Below are 16,749 nucleotides of genomic sequence, written 5' to 3' on the forward strand. Positions count from 1 at the left end.
CCCTGTGCGTGCGCTAAAAAATAGTAAACATGATACAGGGTAGCTTACTGTACTTTAGTGTTAGCAAGATATACCAATGTTCTTGTGTTGAATATTCTTTTTCATTTTGGCTGTTCTGTGCCAGGCATTATCTAGGTGATCCTACAATAACTCTTTGAGGTTGATATCATTGTTCCCATTTTATATTTGATAAAACCGAGGCTAAGAGGAGTTTGGTTATTTGAGTGTGTTCAGCCACTCAGCTTAATCCCAACCACTGTGCTGCCTGTACTGCTTCTGGAATGTGATGTGGTGCAAAAGTACCAAATGGAGAAAACGATGCTCCGTGACTCACAGGAACACCTTTAAACGGCATCACGACTCTTGAGTCTCTCATCGCTGTGCCCTGGACCCCAGCTGTATGAGAAGTCAGCTCATCAAGGCAACACAGTGTGTGGTCCACATGTTCAGCCAGACTAGTCACTCTAGGGAGAAAAGCATCTGTTCTCAGTGTTCATTTCTGTATCTTGGTCAAATGTCATCCTGAGCCATGGCAGCACGTAGGCACGTTCTCACCTTGGGTTTCTCAGGTTCCAAGTAGATACTTGGGCTCAGGGACATCTGAGTATGTTTAGTACAGTTAAAGGAAGAAAAAAGTTCTTCAACGGGCCTGTTTAATCCATATCACTAATAATTTTTTCATAACCATGCTTTGATGAGGAGGAAATTTAAGAGAAATTATGCATACAGAATGTTTCCCAATTATTTTTTTTTTAATGAACAGGGAAATGACTTGAATGCCATATTGTGGTTGCCTGTGGATGGCAGGATATTGGGTGATTAAAAATAATTTTATACATACTGTTGTGTACTTTGGAGCTTCTCTGCAAGAAGCTTTGTATTGCTTGTAAAAAATCAAAGGAAAAAAAGTACAATATAAAATTAGGGAAAATGTTATTTGAACACCTTAGTCTTTTATATGGCTTTTTGTCTAGTGGCCCCCATAGGAGGGATATGGGACCAGCTTACGGCAGAGAGTGTTCATTGGTTTCCTCCCTTTGTCTTCAACACAGACACCCTGAGTCATCTTCCCTTCCTCCCTCCTTCCCTCTCTCTCTCTCTCTCTCTCTCTCTCTCTCTCTCTCTCTCTCTCTCTCTCTCTCTTTCTTTCAATTCTGGACACATTTTTTTCTTAGTAATGTTCAGAATTCCATATTCATTTTCTCCTTAATGGTTCAATATGGAAGGTTCTCTTCTGATGTCTTTGGTAGCAATTTTCAGAGAATCCTTGTTTTGCTTGCTAACTAAGACCAATATCTGTATTTTAAATTATTTTCATCTGTCATTTTAAAAGTATGTAGCTTAAGTAAGTCAAATATAAATTGCCTTCACCCTTTTCTAGAGGTTCCATATGCAAAAAATACATTTAAAATGCAATGAAATTTCTTTCATTACTTACTGTGTTCTTAGTATCCTGAGATCAATGTATTCTTGTCTGTCAAACCTACTTTCTGTGTGTGTTGGCGGTCCCCAGACCACTCCCAGCTTTGGTGATTCACGAGGAAAACTCACAGCACTCACCATAGAGTTGTCCTCACAGCTGTGATTACACCAAGTAAGCTCAGCAAAGGGAAAAAAAGGCACATGGGGTGGAGACTGGAGGAAACCAGCTGCAAGCTTCCAGAGTTCTCACCCAGGGAGGCCCACAGTGCTCCTTAATTCCCCCTGGAATGAGTTATGACAATACGTGTAGAATGTTGCCAACCAGAGAGGCTCATTAGAGAGTCGGTGCCCAGAGTTTTTACTCGAAACTGATCACATAGGCACCCCCCTGCCTAGCACGTATCACAATTCCAGAATCCCAGAAGGGAAGCAGTTGTTCAGCATAAACCATATTGTTTGTACCGTGCAGTCTAGGCACCGTGAGCCATTCTTTTCAGGAGATGGAGGGAATTCTCCCGAAATTCAAGTTCCCAGACACCTGCCAGGGGCCAACCTTGTCAGCAGGACTCTCAAAGGATAGCAGTCACAGGCCTGTTATGTTAGTTCCTTTCTACACAACATGCAGTAGAAAGCTAGAATATCCATTTATACCAAAGGCAAAAATAAGTTTGCTGGAGCAAAGAATATGTGCATTAACCTCTTTAAGAGTGACTTTGGACATCTTCCCTCTAGCTCACTTTTCACCTCTGTAAAATGCGCGAGTACTTTGCACTTTAGAATTCTGTGATCCTCTCTGTTTTCTAATACTTTATACATCAGTGATTCTCAGACTGGGGTCCATGTACCCTAGGGTTATGTGAGCACTGTCTCAGAGGCACAATGCAGTGATAGTTCTTTGAGGATGAACTTCCAGATCCTGGACTTTTGTACATGCTGTTTCCTCATATTGGTGTGAAGGAGAGAGAACCTTGGAAGGAGCTTCTGGTTCTCCTTTCTCACCACCCCTTTTGCTTTACAGAATAAATGAATTACTCTCAGATAGGTAAACAAAGGGGCAGATTCTGAGGGCAAGTGTTCAGAGACCAAAGCAAAGACAGATTAGGTAATAAATACTGAAGAGAATAGCACATTATTTCGCTTAGGCCATAAATTTATTGCAAAGGTTGTGACGTTATCTACTAGCTGCTCACTGAAATCCATGGTCTTCTCTTCCTTGGGCCACAGCTTGTCCACGTCACAGCCTCCCTTGCAGGAAGGAGCTCAGCCAAAGGTATGGGACGAAAATAATGGGTGACTCCCAGGCTTGGCTTCTAAATACCCCCATCTGTCCTCCTCCTCACTGTTTTCTGGAAAGGAGTTGACCGAGAGAGAGACCCCGGAACCCAAACGTTGAGATGGCAGCGCTTTTGTCCCTAAATGACTGTGGAGGAATGTTAGCCCACTGAACTGTTTTCCAGCCCAATACTGTTATGTGAGCCAGAAACAAATTCCTGTTACGTTTAAGTCATTATATCGTTGGACCTATATTTTACCCTAATACACTTAAGATTACCTCTTAGAGTTAGAATTCAGAAATGAGGTGCTTGATATGGGGATGCATATTAATACATTTATTTTATTTTAAAAAATGAATTCAGTCTTTTTCTGATAGAAACTAAATCTGTCTTGGCAGATTGGTTTGATAGTGAGGACCACCTTTGTCTGTCAAGTTATATATATGGCTGACATTTCACATAAATTTGGCTTAATTTGCAGTCCCAAAGTTTGACAAATATACTTAAAGCATGCATATAATTATATCCTGGAATTCTATGCTGGAAAAGGGTATCCTTTACTTTTTTTTTTCCAGTCTTAAAATTAAAAAATAAAATTTATAAGGGTTAACTTCAACATATGCAAGGAAAGGTACAGTTTTCCAAAACTCTTTTGGGGGAATTGTAAGCAAAAACAATTGAAGACTGCTGGTGTATAGAAGAGGACTGTTAGCAAGTAGTTTAAATGAGTCTTGATCGATCTGATTAAGTAGCAGACAGTTAGTTATTCACTTGTGTAAATGAGCTAAACCTAAAGCCAACAACAGAGACTAATGCTGCAGCTTGAACAACTTGTACTCTTGCAAGTCTTCCAAATTACCCTCTTAAAATATTTGTATAGATCTCATCAGGCAGGTGAATGGAAAGGTTGAGTAAGTGAGCTTCCTGTAAGAAAAGTGTATGCATAGGGGGATTACTTCACTTACTGTGCCAGTAAACCTGAAATTTTATTGTTCCCTCTCCTTTCCTTAATCTCTTTTATGTACTGAGGAGACACATAGGTATGGGATGAACCTCGGGACCTGGGCCAAGTGTTTGTAGGAAAGAAATTGAAGAATAACTAGGTGACTAAAGTGCTAAGGGAAGGACTTAGTCTAACAGAATGCAATTTCCTAAATTTATGATTTGGCAAGCTTGGCACCTGTAGGGTTTTAAATAACTTCAGGGAAACATTCCTACTTGTGCCCCATACAGCATGTCAAACTCACTGCAAGCAAGGAACAGCAGAGTGCAGCCTGAGCATTTGTCCTCCTGGTGGATCAGCTGTAAAGGATCAGAGGCACTCATCACATCTCACAGGAGGCACTACCCCGTTGACTAAAAGTGCTCCAGGAGTGTGTCTCTGGCATCCATCCACTCTGAAAATGCTGGCAGTCATAAATGCCAGAGTCACACCTGGCATTGCTGTTGAAAAACACTGAACACCCCATGGGTCCACAGCCTGAAGGGGTTAGGGGGAAATCTGGGAAGTAGAATAACTGCTCTGCATGAGGAAGTATGAAGACAGACCTCTTTGAGTTGATGGAAGGTATCCTCTGTGTTTCCAGCATCTGCAAAACAAGTGTCTAAAACCCTGGAGAGGAGTTCAGAGGGGCAAACAGTGGAAGGTAGGCCAGGGGCTAGTAAGGAATGGCATGTGTTACCTCAGAGACTCAAGGGAACGGGGTGAACATCCCCTGTTTCTCGCACTTCTTTAGAAACTGTGTGAGAGCAGGAACCCAGAGAGCTAATTGCTGGCTACAGGGGCTTTGTGGGAGGTATTTGGGGGACGACGTTTAAACGTTGGGTACCTTCCACTTGGCCTGGCCTACCGCCCTGTGAATGGCATCAAGGTGGCTCTGGGGATGGAGTCATCACAGCTACACTCCTGAGACCTCCTTCTGGAGACACTGTGATTCCTCCAGGGCAGACACCACTGTGATCTTCAGCTTTGTATCATCAGAGCCTCATGTGGGGCCAGAGCCTATACCCAGAAAACGTTTGAACGATGAATGAATGGACCAGTTATAAGGTTTCCCTCCAACCTTGCCCACTAAAATGGCACAAAGGGAGGGACTCAGACCAACATTCCATTAGGACTGGTGTGTGCTCACCTGAGTTTCATTTCAGCCTCCCTAGCAGGTGAGATTCAGGAGGAGTCAGGAGGAGAACCCAGTCAGGCATTGTCACTGACACCGTGATCAAGATAGACACTAGAGGCATCCCATTTAGAGCGACTCCGCACACCCTTACTGAGTCTTCCAGAGCCTTGCACTTGAGTCCTCTCTGAGGGTGATGATGGAAAGGATAGTACTTGTTGTGTAGCCATTCGCAGAGACAGAGCTCTGACTGCTTCCTGCCTGTGGGACCCAGTAGGCCTCCATAGGGCTTTGGGCAGTCCTTTTCCTGAAAAAGTCGGCCCCGCTACCGCAGGCACCCTTGTCTGCTGACTTGACACTTCATCTTGAGACTGCTGGGTTGTCACGCTTGGCTCTGGAACTCACACTGCTTTAAAGCTGCTTCCTTGAGGGCAGGAAGATCTACAGGGGATAAAAAATGAAACGGGCAATTTTGCAAAGGATTTGCAGTAGCAAAACAGAGAGCTGACAATAGGAACATTCATTCTATTCAACAGAATGAGTGATCATGTTGTGTGCAATACAAGGAAAGTGTCAGAGTTAGGAGAAATGATAAAATAGAGCACCAACCATTAAGTGTTCCTTCCTTATTTAATATTTATATTCCTAGCCATTGTTAGGGTTCCATCTCAAGCAGGGATGAGACCTGACTGAAGTTCCCTGTTGTCTGTATTCCTGAAGAAGTGCTGCACAGTATTTAATAATTTATCAAATAAGTAGAGTTCTCTCAGTTCAGCAGTCAGTACGTACTCGACAGTTCAGGAACGTTTCCCCCCGTTCCGAGTTGGTATTTTGTACATATGTTTGTATGTGTGTATTTTATGTAAAACACACACATATAAAATATATTTAGTGGGCTTCCCTGGTGGCGCAGTGGTTGAGAGTCCGCCTGCCGATGCAGGGGACGCGGTTTCGTGCCCTGGTCCGGGAAGATCCCACATGCCGCGGAGCGGCTGGGCCTGTGAGCCATGGCCGCTGAGCCCGCACGTCCGGAGCCTGTGCTCCGCAACGGGAGAGGCCACAACAGTGAGAGGCCCGCGTACCGCAAATAAAATAAAATAAAATAAAATAAATATATATTTAGTATGTGTGGATGTATGCATTTGCGTATGTCAGGGGAGAGAGGAGTTGATGTTTACTCTGGCTCTGTCTTAACTTTAGCTCAAGATCATCAGAAAGCCTAGATGAGCCTTTCTATGCAAAGGACAGAACATCAGGAGGGATCTTGTCCTGGTTCTGCTGTTGGCTACGAAACCTTAGGCAGGGAATTTAATCTCCAGGTGTCTAATATTTGCTACCTGTAAAATGAGATTATCATACCTAACATCCAGAGACATAACGAATCGTGAGTTACTGCATGTAAAGTGCCTGAGGCAAATGGAAGTTAGCGTTCTTTGTGAGACAGGGCGGTAGCATTCAAACAGTAAAACTGTGGGACAGTTTGTGTTCCTTCTACATCATCCCTTCTCTCAAAAGAAAGATAGGGAGGTCTCTCCACCATACCTCTATGAGAATTTGGGTCCAGATCCTTAAGAGGTTTTTTGTTTAGGAGAAGATTGAAAGAGTAAAACCATTATATGAAGAGAAGACTAAAAAGCTACGAAGAATTGTAGGAAGAATTCAGCTGGTAGCGCATGGTGTGCAGGGGCAGAGAGCTACTCAGATTATCACCCTTAGATCCCTGCCATCAAGTGCCTAGAGGAGACAAGACTCTGAGAGACCAAGTATGTGCTGCCATAGAACATTTTAGTGAAGATAAGGAGTTGAATGGAGGTGGTTGGTTGCTTCTAATGCCCTGGGGAACTTAGGGGAAGAAAATAACGAGCCTGGGGCTTTTAATTTAATGTAAGTGGTAATGACCTGTGCTGCTGCTGGCTGAAGCTCTAGGAGCCTCTGCGTGGTGCCACCATCTCTCCGTTCCCATCTGTGAAAACGGCGTGGTTCAGATAGGGGCGCTCCCCCAGCCCGGGGCCCAGATTAAAGACCTGCAGCAGAGTCACAGCCAGCATTCAACATGAGCAAGAAACAAACATTTCATGAGGCTTTGGAGATGGTTGCTGCTGGAGCATGAAAGATGACTAATATAAAGTCTGTTAACATATTCTTTTGGAAAATGCTCATCTAGTGTCCGATATCAGGGCGGCCCACTATGCTCATAGCTTGTTCTTTAAAAATCTTTCCAAGTACTAAGTGTTCATGCAGGTCTCCATTGACCCTTTATGAAGCAGCTACCATAAATGTTACCCAGGGTCACGACTCTTCCACTTATGAGCTGTGTGATCTTGGTGAAGTTCCTGAACTGCTCTGTGCCTCAGTTTCTACATCTATAAAATGGAAATATTATGATTGCCTATCTCATGGAGTTTAGAGGAATAAATTAAGTAAATAATTATTTACTTAAAGCAGTATTACCCTCAAAGCAGTATCCAGCATGTAGTAAATATTTATTAAATTTATTTATAAATATCTAATGAGTGTTTACCTTCTTCCGGGTCCTGAGCCGTTACTTATAAGGGCTTATATGTAAGGGCTTATAAGGATGAACCAGAACATATTGGTTCCAATGTTCTTGGAGCTCTTAGGTCTAGGAAGAGAGATATATTTAAAAATGACTATTTATGAAAAGGAATTGTCCCAGGACAATGTCCATCAGGGAGACTAACCTAATTTGGAGCGTCAAGAGTGGATGACCCTGAAGGAATGACATTTAAGAACTAAAACGTGAGAGAGGTGCAGCCAAGATGAAGGTAGGGATGGTTGGGGGAAGTTATGCAAGTTAAGGGAGTGGTATATTCAAGGTCCTTGAGGCTGGAAGAAACGAGGTGCGTCAGAGAAGAGAAAGGAACCAGTGGGGCAAGAGCAGCGGAGGATAGAACTCTGAGCCGCGTGGCAGAGGAGAGAGGGATGCCTTTGGGGGCGTCTCAGCCCTGGGTGTGTGATTGTGGGCAAGCTCATGTGCTTCAGGCCTCAGTTTCCTTATTTCTAAGGTAAACGATCCTTTCAGTTCTAAAATTCTTATTCTGGGATTTTTCTCACCTTTTCCTGGTTCCAAAAGAGCCAGTGAGGCTGTGCTGAAAGTTGTTTCTAATCAAGTCTAGTTGTGTAGGATGAACTATGGGGAACAACCAGTAAGGGGGGAGGGTAGGCTCTTTCTGGTCTGATACTTAACCTGACTTTTACGTTGTAAAATGCAGAGTTCTGACGGCTGACCCTGCAGCAGCTTTGGGTCCTTGGGTGGTATTGCCATGAGAGCTCCTGCTAGAGGCAGAAAGGCAGGAGTCACGCTTATGCTCCCGCTTCCTCCTCTGCTCGTAGGAGTGTGGGCTTAAACATTTTTTTTCTGTTGCGTTTTTCTTCTCAGACTGCATGGTGAGATAATTTTAGCATTTATAGAAAATGGTGCTCCCCGCTGGGCTTACACATTAACCCCTCCTAAAGTGAATGGAGCATGCAGTGGAGGAACTTCGTTTTTTCCTCTTTTTCTTTCTTTTATTACTTTTCATTTAAAAAAGTTATTCACATTTAGTACATTTGAACCCAAGAGCAAGCAGAAAAGTTTTAAAAATTGGTAGATATTTCTGTATCTTAAAACTCCACTGGCCTAATTGTGAATTTCTGAGTTAGGCCACACAAGATTTTTCGTTGTGTGTCCTCTGACCTACATTGATTGCTGCAATACCAGCATCAGAATAGTTATTATTCTGTTGAGTAAATATGCCTCTGTCACAGATGGGAACAATTTTAGCCACAGTCTGTGCTGTGTGTCTCAGTGGAAACTTTATAGAAAAGTGAGGCTGGGGGAGATGGGAAAGTTGGGAGAATACACTTTGGAATAGGCTGCTCTGAGAAGGATGCCCACCCTGCTTCTCAGCTCCAGTCCCTCCCTGAGCCAGCTGCCACTCTGCCCTTGGGAAGTAAATGTTGCACTGGGCACTGCCCTCTTCAGCCCTTGCTCCTGACCGAGGTGCTGTCAGAGTGCTCTTCACTTTTGATAACTGTAGCTGCTACCAGAAGACCCCTGGGATCATGAACTACAGGATCAACTGGCAGGCACTTTTGAACTGATGCCCACGTTCCCGCATATCCTTCCGAAGAGCATGTACAAGGATAATCCACACTTTTCCCGAAGTCGATCTGCTCAAGAACACACCAGCTGTCTACAGGTCTACAGAGTCTCCTGTCCTCCTCCCCCTCACAGCCCATCTCCTACTTGGCTCGTGTCTGTCTCTGATCTTACTGTGGTGCCCTGCTTGTGTCGGAAGACCTCTGGCACGTTAAACAGAGGAATGATGCAAAACGCTGGTCTTAGTAAAGTTGAAAAAGGGAATGAATGTAATGACTGGGTAGCAAGTACTTATTTGCAACTCAGGTGGCTCCTTTTCATTCCTTTTGGCAAAATTGAAGGACTACCCAAAGGAAGTCAGCTGATAGGTAGCAATGGATGGTAGTTGAGAAAGTTCAAAAGAACTGAGAAACATTGCTGCAACAGAGCTCCTCCAATCCTATCCGCTTATTAATGTGAATTATTTTTTAAGGAAAAATATAATTAAAATGACACTGGAACTATATCACTAGCAGTGTGTGACATTATCTGTATTTATACAAGCTACTTTAGAAAAATCTTTGTCGGCCGCCCGCCCTCGCCGTGAGGAGGAAGTGGGAGGAGGAAGCGGCTGGGGAGATCAGCCGCGAGCTGGAGCGCGAAGCCTGAGTGAGGGAGCAGAGCCGCCTGCGCGCCCGCCGCCGCCGCCTCCCCTCCAGAAAGAACAGCAGGAAGCAGTTGAACATATTGATGAAGTACAAAATGAAATAGACAGACTTAACGAACAAGCCAGTGAGGAGATTCTGAAAGTAGAACAGAAATATAACAAACTCCGCCAACCATTTTTTCAGAAGAGATCGGAATTGATCACCCAAATCCCAAATTTTGGGGGAGCAACATTTGCTAACCATCCACAAGTGTCTGCACTGCTTGGGGAGGAGGACGAAGAGGCGCTGCATTATTTGACAAGAGTCGAAGTGACAGAATTTGAAGATATTAAATCAGGTTACAGGATAGATTTTTATTTTGATGAAAACCCTTACTTTGAAAATAAAGTTCTCTCCAAAGAATTTCATCTGAACGAGAGTGGTGATCCATCTTCAAAGTCCACTGAAATCAAATGAAAATCCGGAAAGGATTTGACAAAACGTTCAAGTCAAACGCAGAATAAAGCCAGCAGGAAGAGACAGCATGAGGACCCAGAAAGCTTCTTCACCTGGTTTACTGATCATTCTGATGCAGGTGCAGATGAGTTAGGAGAGGTCATCGAAGATGATATTTGACCAAATGCATTACAGTACTACTTGGTTCCGGACATGGATGATGAGGAAGGGGAAGGAGAAGAAGATGATGATGATGAAGAGGAAGAAGGACTGGAAGATATTGATGAAGAAGGGGATGCGGATGAAGGTGAAGAAGATGAAGATGATGATGAGGGGGAGGGAGGAGAGAAGATGACTAATGGAACACTGATGGATTCCAACCTTCCTGTTTTAATTTTCTCCAGTCCCCGGGAGCAAGTTGCAGTCTTTTTTTTTCTTTTTTTCCTCCTTCTCCTCTTGTGCTCAGTTGCCCTGTTTTTGAGGTCTCTTTTCTCCTTTATACCATGGCTCACAACTTATTTGGGGGGGAAATACCTTGAGCAGAATTCAGTGGGAAAAGAATCTCTACCCCTTTCTGTTCCAAATTCATTTTTATCCCTTCCTGTCTCAACAAAAACTTTATGGAATCAACACCACCATACTCTGTGGGAAAAAAGAAAAACCTCTGCTTCCTTACCTCTGCTGGAAGCTGGAGGGTACTAGGCCCCTGTGTATTTGTGCATAGAATTCTAGCTTTTTTCCTCCTGTCTCTGTATATTGGGCTCAGAGATTACACTGTGTCTCTATGTGAATATGGACAGTTAGCATTTACCAACATGTATCTGTCTACTTTCTCTTGTTTAAAAAAAGAAAAAAAACCTTAGGGCTTCCCTGGTGGTGCAGTGGTTGAGAATCTGCCTGCCAATGCAGGGGACACGGGTTCGAGCCCTGGTCTGGGAAGATCCCACATGCCGCGGAGAAACTGGGCCCGTGAGCCACAATTACTGAGCCTGCGCATCTGGAGCCTGTGCTCCACAACAAGAGAGGCCCGCGCACCGCGATGAAGAGTGGCCCCCGCTTGTCACAACTAGAGAAAGCCCTTGCACAGAAACGAAGACCCAACACAGCCATAAATAAATTAATTAATTAATTTAAAAAAAAACTTTAAAAAATGGGGTTATAGAAGGTCAGCAAAGGGTGGGTTTGAGATGTTTGGGTGGGTTAAGTGGGCATTTTGACAACATGGCTTCTCCTTTGGTATGTTTAATTGTGATGTTTAACGGACATCCTTGCAGTTTAAGATGACGCTTTTGTTTTCTTTGTTTGTTTTTTGGTTTTTGCGGTACGCGGGCCTCCCACTGTTGTGGCCTCTTTCGTTGCAGAACACAGGCTCCGGACGTGCAGGCTCAGCGGCCATGGCTCACGGGCCCAGCCGCTCTGCGGCATGTGGGATCTTCCCAGACCGGGGCATGAACCCGTGTCCCCTCCATCGGCAGGCGGGCTCTCAACCACTGCGCCACCAGGGAAGCCCAAGGGAAAACAGTTTGACATGAGTTAACAACCAAAACAGAAAGAAAAAGAAAAATATTGGAGTTATTAAAATTTCAGATTATAAAAATTGAAGTGGGGAAAAGTTACTATTTTTCTTCAAAATAATGTTTCTAATTTAACATACTTTAAAGTGTTTTGTGGGTTGAATAATTTAAAAAATATCATGGCCTCTTCACAGGTTTATTATTTTTTATAGTCACCGGAATTCACCATATATTCCTCTGTAGCACATTTAAAGGAAAAATCATATGCAGGTCATCATAGTGGCTCTTTAGGGCATTTTTCATCCTCTTTTTCATCTTCATCCTCTTTTTCATCAGGATCGAGTTCTTCCCAGTATTTACTGAGTGGTATATGTAGAGGAGGCAGAGTGAAAGAAGTGATAAGTTGGAAAGAATTTTTACTGTTTCTGAGATAGTACAGACGGGTTCCTCTTGGATTTTCCGAATTTTTTTATACTTAATAATACATTTTAATGAGTCTTTGGGGGAAGTCATAACTTTGCTACATTGCTTATCTCTGCCGCCTGCTCACATGACACAATACTCTTGTGAGGTATAATATTAAAATCATCTCTGGCTAAAAGTGGATTTTGGCTTTTAGCCTAACACTGAGCAAATAACCTTTCCATTCCAAGTTAAATGTTCCCATAAGCTCCTTAAAACCAAGTTTTCCTTGTTTAAAAAAGTTACCTAATATAATTCCCAAAGGGTAGGGTATGGAAGCTATTTAAATGAGGCTTAAAAAAAAATCCTTCCCACGTTTTGCTGGCTTGGTCTTTCTTTTGCTAATATTTGATGGGTGTTTCTTTGCTAGGTTTGGAGTGAGAGGTCAGAATTCTCACAAGGGAGTTTGATGGTCCATCACATGGGTTCATTTCCTTAGCTGAAATTGTGGCTTAAAGCAGAATGCAGCTGCCTGTTGCCAGTACGCCTTCACTGGGGAATCACTGCAGAAACTCTATCAGGCCCCATCTTTGTACTTGACTGTGACCCCACTATTGTCCAGAACTCTAAACCTCCAGCTCCCTCATAGCACAAGTCCAGGCTTTCTATGGTTTCCCCAGTAGGTCAGCCCCAAGGTAGATGAAAATTTGATAGATGTGCTTATAATCTCTTTGGAGTTTTCTGTAGGAACTTGACAAGTAGATTCTTTCTACTAAATATTTTAACACACAGCAGTTAAAATGACATTTACCTCTTCTAGGACCATTTTTGACAGTGGCATGTCGTAGTTTCATTTTATTTGAAAACATCATTTGGGGTTTTATAGAAAAACATAAAATATTTATCTCCACAGCTTGTTATCAGCAGGGAGGATAGGCATTCTTGGATGGATGGATGGAAGGTTTATTGGTAGAAAGATTCAAGAAGCTATTTTGTGATAAAGGATTTCTTTGCATTTTTCCTCTAGTCAAGTAAATTGCTTGTGGGTTCTTGCTAGGAAAAAATAATCTCTCTGGTGCTGCTTTTAATTTGATCGGGTTTAAAATGTTTTCAGAAGGGTTAAGCTTCCCTTGTGTTAATGTCTGGTGTGGTCAAATGGAGGATGGCTTTGGAAAGGGCTATTTTATGATGTTCTATTCAACCTTGCCACAGGAGGTTCAGTACAGTGGACCAGTCAAAACAATAACACCATTTTCACTTGACTTTAAGATGTGTGGTGTGTCCCCTTTCCCCCGACAGATAGTTCCTAAGCATATTTTTCTTTGACTCATGTGGTAAGGGTTTATGTTTCCTATGTTATATCTCCAGTGTGCCCAGCTGTCACTTTCAAAAAAATAGGCACACACCACAGTATTAACCCACTGTCATGATTTCTCATATATGTCTGCTGATAACTACACTTCACTTGCAAGGGGAAGAATTAACTGTACATCTTGTTTTTGTCCATTAGGTAAAAGTTTGCAAGATAAACTATAATCCTGGCGGGGCATAGGAGCATTTTTATGGGCAGGTGGGCCAAGTTGTGAAAAGACCATCATAAAGCTTAAAACTTGGGGAAAAAACCAAAACCTCCTCTGCTTGGGGGCTCTGTTTTTAATCTGATCCTCTGCTGAGTTCATGAATATTTCAAGGGAACCTGAACAGGTTATTCTTTCTTCCCTGGGGGCTACTGGGTGTTCTTCAATGGAAACATGCAGTTTGTCACTTTCATAGGAATGGTTTTAACACTATATAAGTCCAAAGTGGAGGTCAGAATTCACTTAATAGGGAAACCCCGTGTGACATTTTGCCAAACTTCACACAAGTCTAGTAATAGAATAGAATAAATTTTCCACCCCAGTAATATAGATGTTGTTGAGTTTGGTTTTTTTTTTCCCTAAGAAGCTTAACATCATTAAAAGAAAAAAAAAAGAGTTTACCCTCTGTAAGAAAGCAGAAATACATGCTCCCTATACTTTAAGAAGGGTCTGTGAATCCAGGTGTTTAGTTTCTTACATTTTGATGAATACTGGATAAATGTATGATTTCAGTGACCCTGCTTTAAAAAATAGTTAACTAAACACGGCTATTGCAGAAAAAATGAAAATACTCAAAAAATGAAAACCCTGAATCTAGTAAGAAGATTCTCCCCCCTCACACACTTCTTAAAAGTAAATCTGAAAAAAAACACACGTGATAAAGAATTAAGCTGTGGTCATCACACTTGCCATTGAAATGGGAAGCCAGGATTGAAGAATGAGTACACTGGCTCACAGCTGGGAAGACATCAGCAGGGGGAAGAAAGATCACATGTTGCTGAGGGAGGCTGAACAGGGGAACTTGGTACAGACTAGTTTGAGAAGAGTTGTTGATGCTTGTCCTGACACGGGGCTCAGCCACGGGCTCAGCAAATGGGGCTACGCTGTTCTGTGAAGATTTGTTGAAAAATCACACCCTTTTTGTTCCTCAGTGGTATAATCCCCTTATAACTGGTGCAATCTGATTTTCTGCCTCATTTGTATCCTATGTTAAAGCTCGTGTGCCTTTTGCTGTGGGAACCGGAAAGGAACAGATACATTATCACATTCTACTGTTTCTTTTTCCTTTTTTTCCTCATCTTTTAAAGGGTACAGTAACAATGGCCATGTTTGCAAAGCCTTTTGTGTTTAGAGAGCACTTTTGTATCCATTACCCCCTTAATTCCCACGGTGATCCTATGAAGCGCAGCTGTAGAAACTGAGGCTCAGGTGCACATGGGAGCTCACCCAAGTACCCCACTCCCTAGTGGGGGACCTGGAGCTCAAACTGCAGTCTCCCTCAGTGCTTCTCCTCTGTCAGGGAGCCGGATGGGTGTGAGTTAGCCTGAAATTTGCTCAGATACCGGCAAGCATTATGAGCCCCAAATCTTAACCTTTAGTACAAAAAAACCTAGAGGTCTTGAACTCTTCTGTTTCCTCATTTTGCGTTCATTTGACCACAGTCATTTGAAGAGGATTCCAAAGAATACTGTTTTTTCTTTATCGTTTACCATTGAAAAGTACCACGCTGGCCTCAAAATTGTAGCACTGAAATTTATATGTATACATACTTAGACAAAAGCAGCTTGTCTTTTACTCCCTGAAGCTTGATGGACTCCTGTTCCATGGATCAGCTGAGGGGCTGTCTCATCACACACAGGCATACACATAAGGGGAATAGGGGTGTGAACTTCAGGATGAACCGGATTATCCTCATCTTTTAAAAAAGTAATGTGAATGATAGAAGACGACCACACTTTAGTTTTACGATCGCCAGTGAGCCATAATAGAAGCAGTAAATGTCTCTTAGAGTTCTTTCACACATCTGCTTTGGTAATTCACTGTTCTGTTTGAACAGATCTCACAGAAATGGAATTTTTAAATATTGAGAAAATTCCTTTGAGAAATAGAGGGAGAATGAAAAGCTCACCATAAAAGCCATGGCAAGAATAAGCAAGATGTGGCCCACATCTGAAAAATGTTTACTTTTAATCTAAATGAAGTTTTCAGAGAAGTTAGTGTTCTCACCCTTTTGCAGAAGAGTCAGTTGCTGGGCCAGTCTAATACCTGTCTGACGTTGTTTAGCCAATTTTTCATGACAGAAACACATTGTAGGTAATGTGGATAAGGTATTGTTATTTTCATGAAGAAAATCTGCATGGTTAGAATTACTTGACTCCTCTGTTGCCGTTATAAACTTTTTTATGACCTGTTCATGGCTAGTTGCAAAAACAGGGAAACTTGAGGGTAGTGCATAGTGTCTTTGGTTCGCTGTGGAAGCAAATCTGCCAGTTCGGATTTTGAAATGTTAAGAAAGAAAGAAAAAAAAAAGCTCTAAAGATACCATGGTTTTTATGCTCTAACCTTTTTTGATTATTATTGTGAAAACAGTAAAACAACAACCTTAAAAAAGAGAAACCTAGGGTACCAGTAATCTAATCATGATGTTTTCCTTTTTTTTTTTTACATCTTTATTGGAGTATAATTGCTTTACAATGGTGTGTTAGTTTCTGCTTTATAACAAAGTGAATCAGTTATACAAATACATATGTTCCCATATCTCTTCCCTCTTGTGTCTCCCTCCCTCCCAACCTCCCTATCCCAGCCCTCTAGGTGGTCACAAAGCACCGAGTTGATCTCCCTGTGCTATGCGGCTGCTTCCCACTAGCTATCTATTTTACGTTTGGTAGTGTATATATGTCCATGCCACTCTCTCACTTTGTCACAGCTTACCCATCCCCCTCCCCATATCCTCAAGTCCGTTCTCTAGTACGTCTGTGTCTTTATTCCTGTCTTACCCCCAGGTTCTTCATGACATTTTTTTTTTCTTAAATTCCATATATATGTGTTAGCATATGGTATTTCTCCTTCTCTTTCTGACTTACTTCACTCTGTATGACAAACTCTAGGTCCATCCACCTCATTACAAATAGCTCAATTTTGTTTCCTTTTGTGGCTGAGTAATATTCCATTGTATATATGTGCCACATCTTTTTTTTTTTTTTTGCGGTACGCGGGCCTCTCACTGTTGTGGCCTCTCCTGTTGCGGAGCACAGGCTCTGGACGCGCAGGCTCAGCGGCCATGGCTCACGGGCCCAGCCGCTCTGCGGCATGTGGGAGCTTCCCGGACTGGGGCACGAACCCACGTCCCCTGCATCGGCAGGCGGACTCTCAACCACTACGCCACCAGGGAAGCCCAGTGTGCCACATCTTCTTTATCCATTCATCCAATGATGGACACTTAGGTTGCTTCCATGTCCTGGCTATTGGAAATAGAGCT

General features: G+C 42.7%; 2 protein-coding genes across 6 annotated transcripts in view; both read left to right on the top strand.

Annotated features, from left to right (window-relative positions):
* The window catches only part of LOC116755493 (testis-specific Y-encoded-like protein 5), a 41,110-nt gene extending 30,411 nt beyond the window's left edge, over nucleotides 1-10,699 (top strand). Inside the window, 2 exon segments of the mRNA XM_032635048.1 lie at nucleotides 8,854-9,202; nucleotides 9,459-10,699. Of these exon segments, the coding sequence (XP_032490939.1) occupies nucleotides 8,854-9,202; nucleotides 9,459-10,699 (1,590 nt within the window).
* The window catches only part of KDM4C (lysine demethylase 4C), a 428,305-nt gene that overhangs the window by 305,790 nt on the left and 105,766 nt on the right, over nucleotides 1-16,749 (top strand). The gene's annotated exons all lie outside the window — the stretch shown is intronic.

Source organism: Phocoena sinus, chromosome 6, assembly GCF_008692025.1.
Source record: "Phocoena sinus isolate mPhoSin1 chromosome 6, mPhoSin1.pri, whole genome shotgun sequence".
In the NCBI taxonomy this organism is placed as follows: Eukaryota; Metazoa; Chordata; class Mammalia; order Artiodactyla; family Phocoenidae; genus Phocoena; species Phocoena sinus.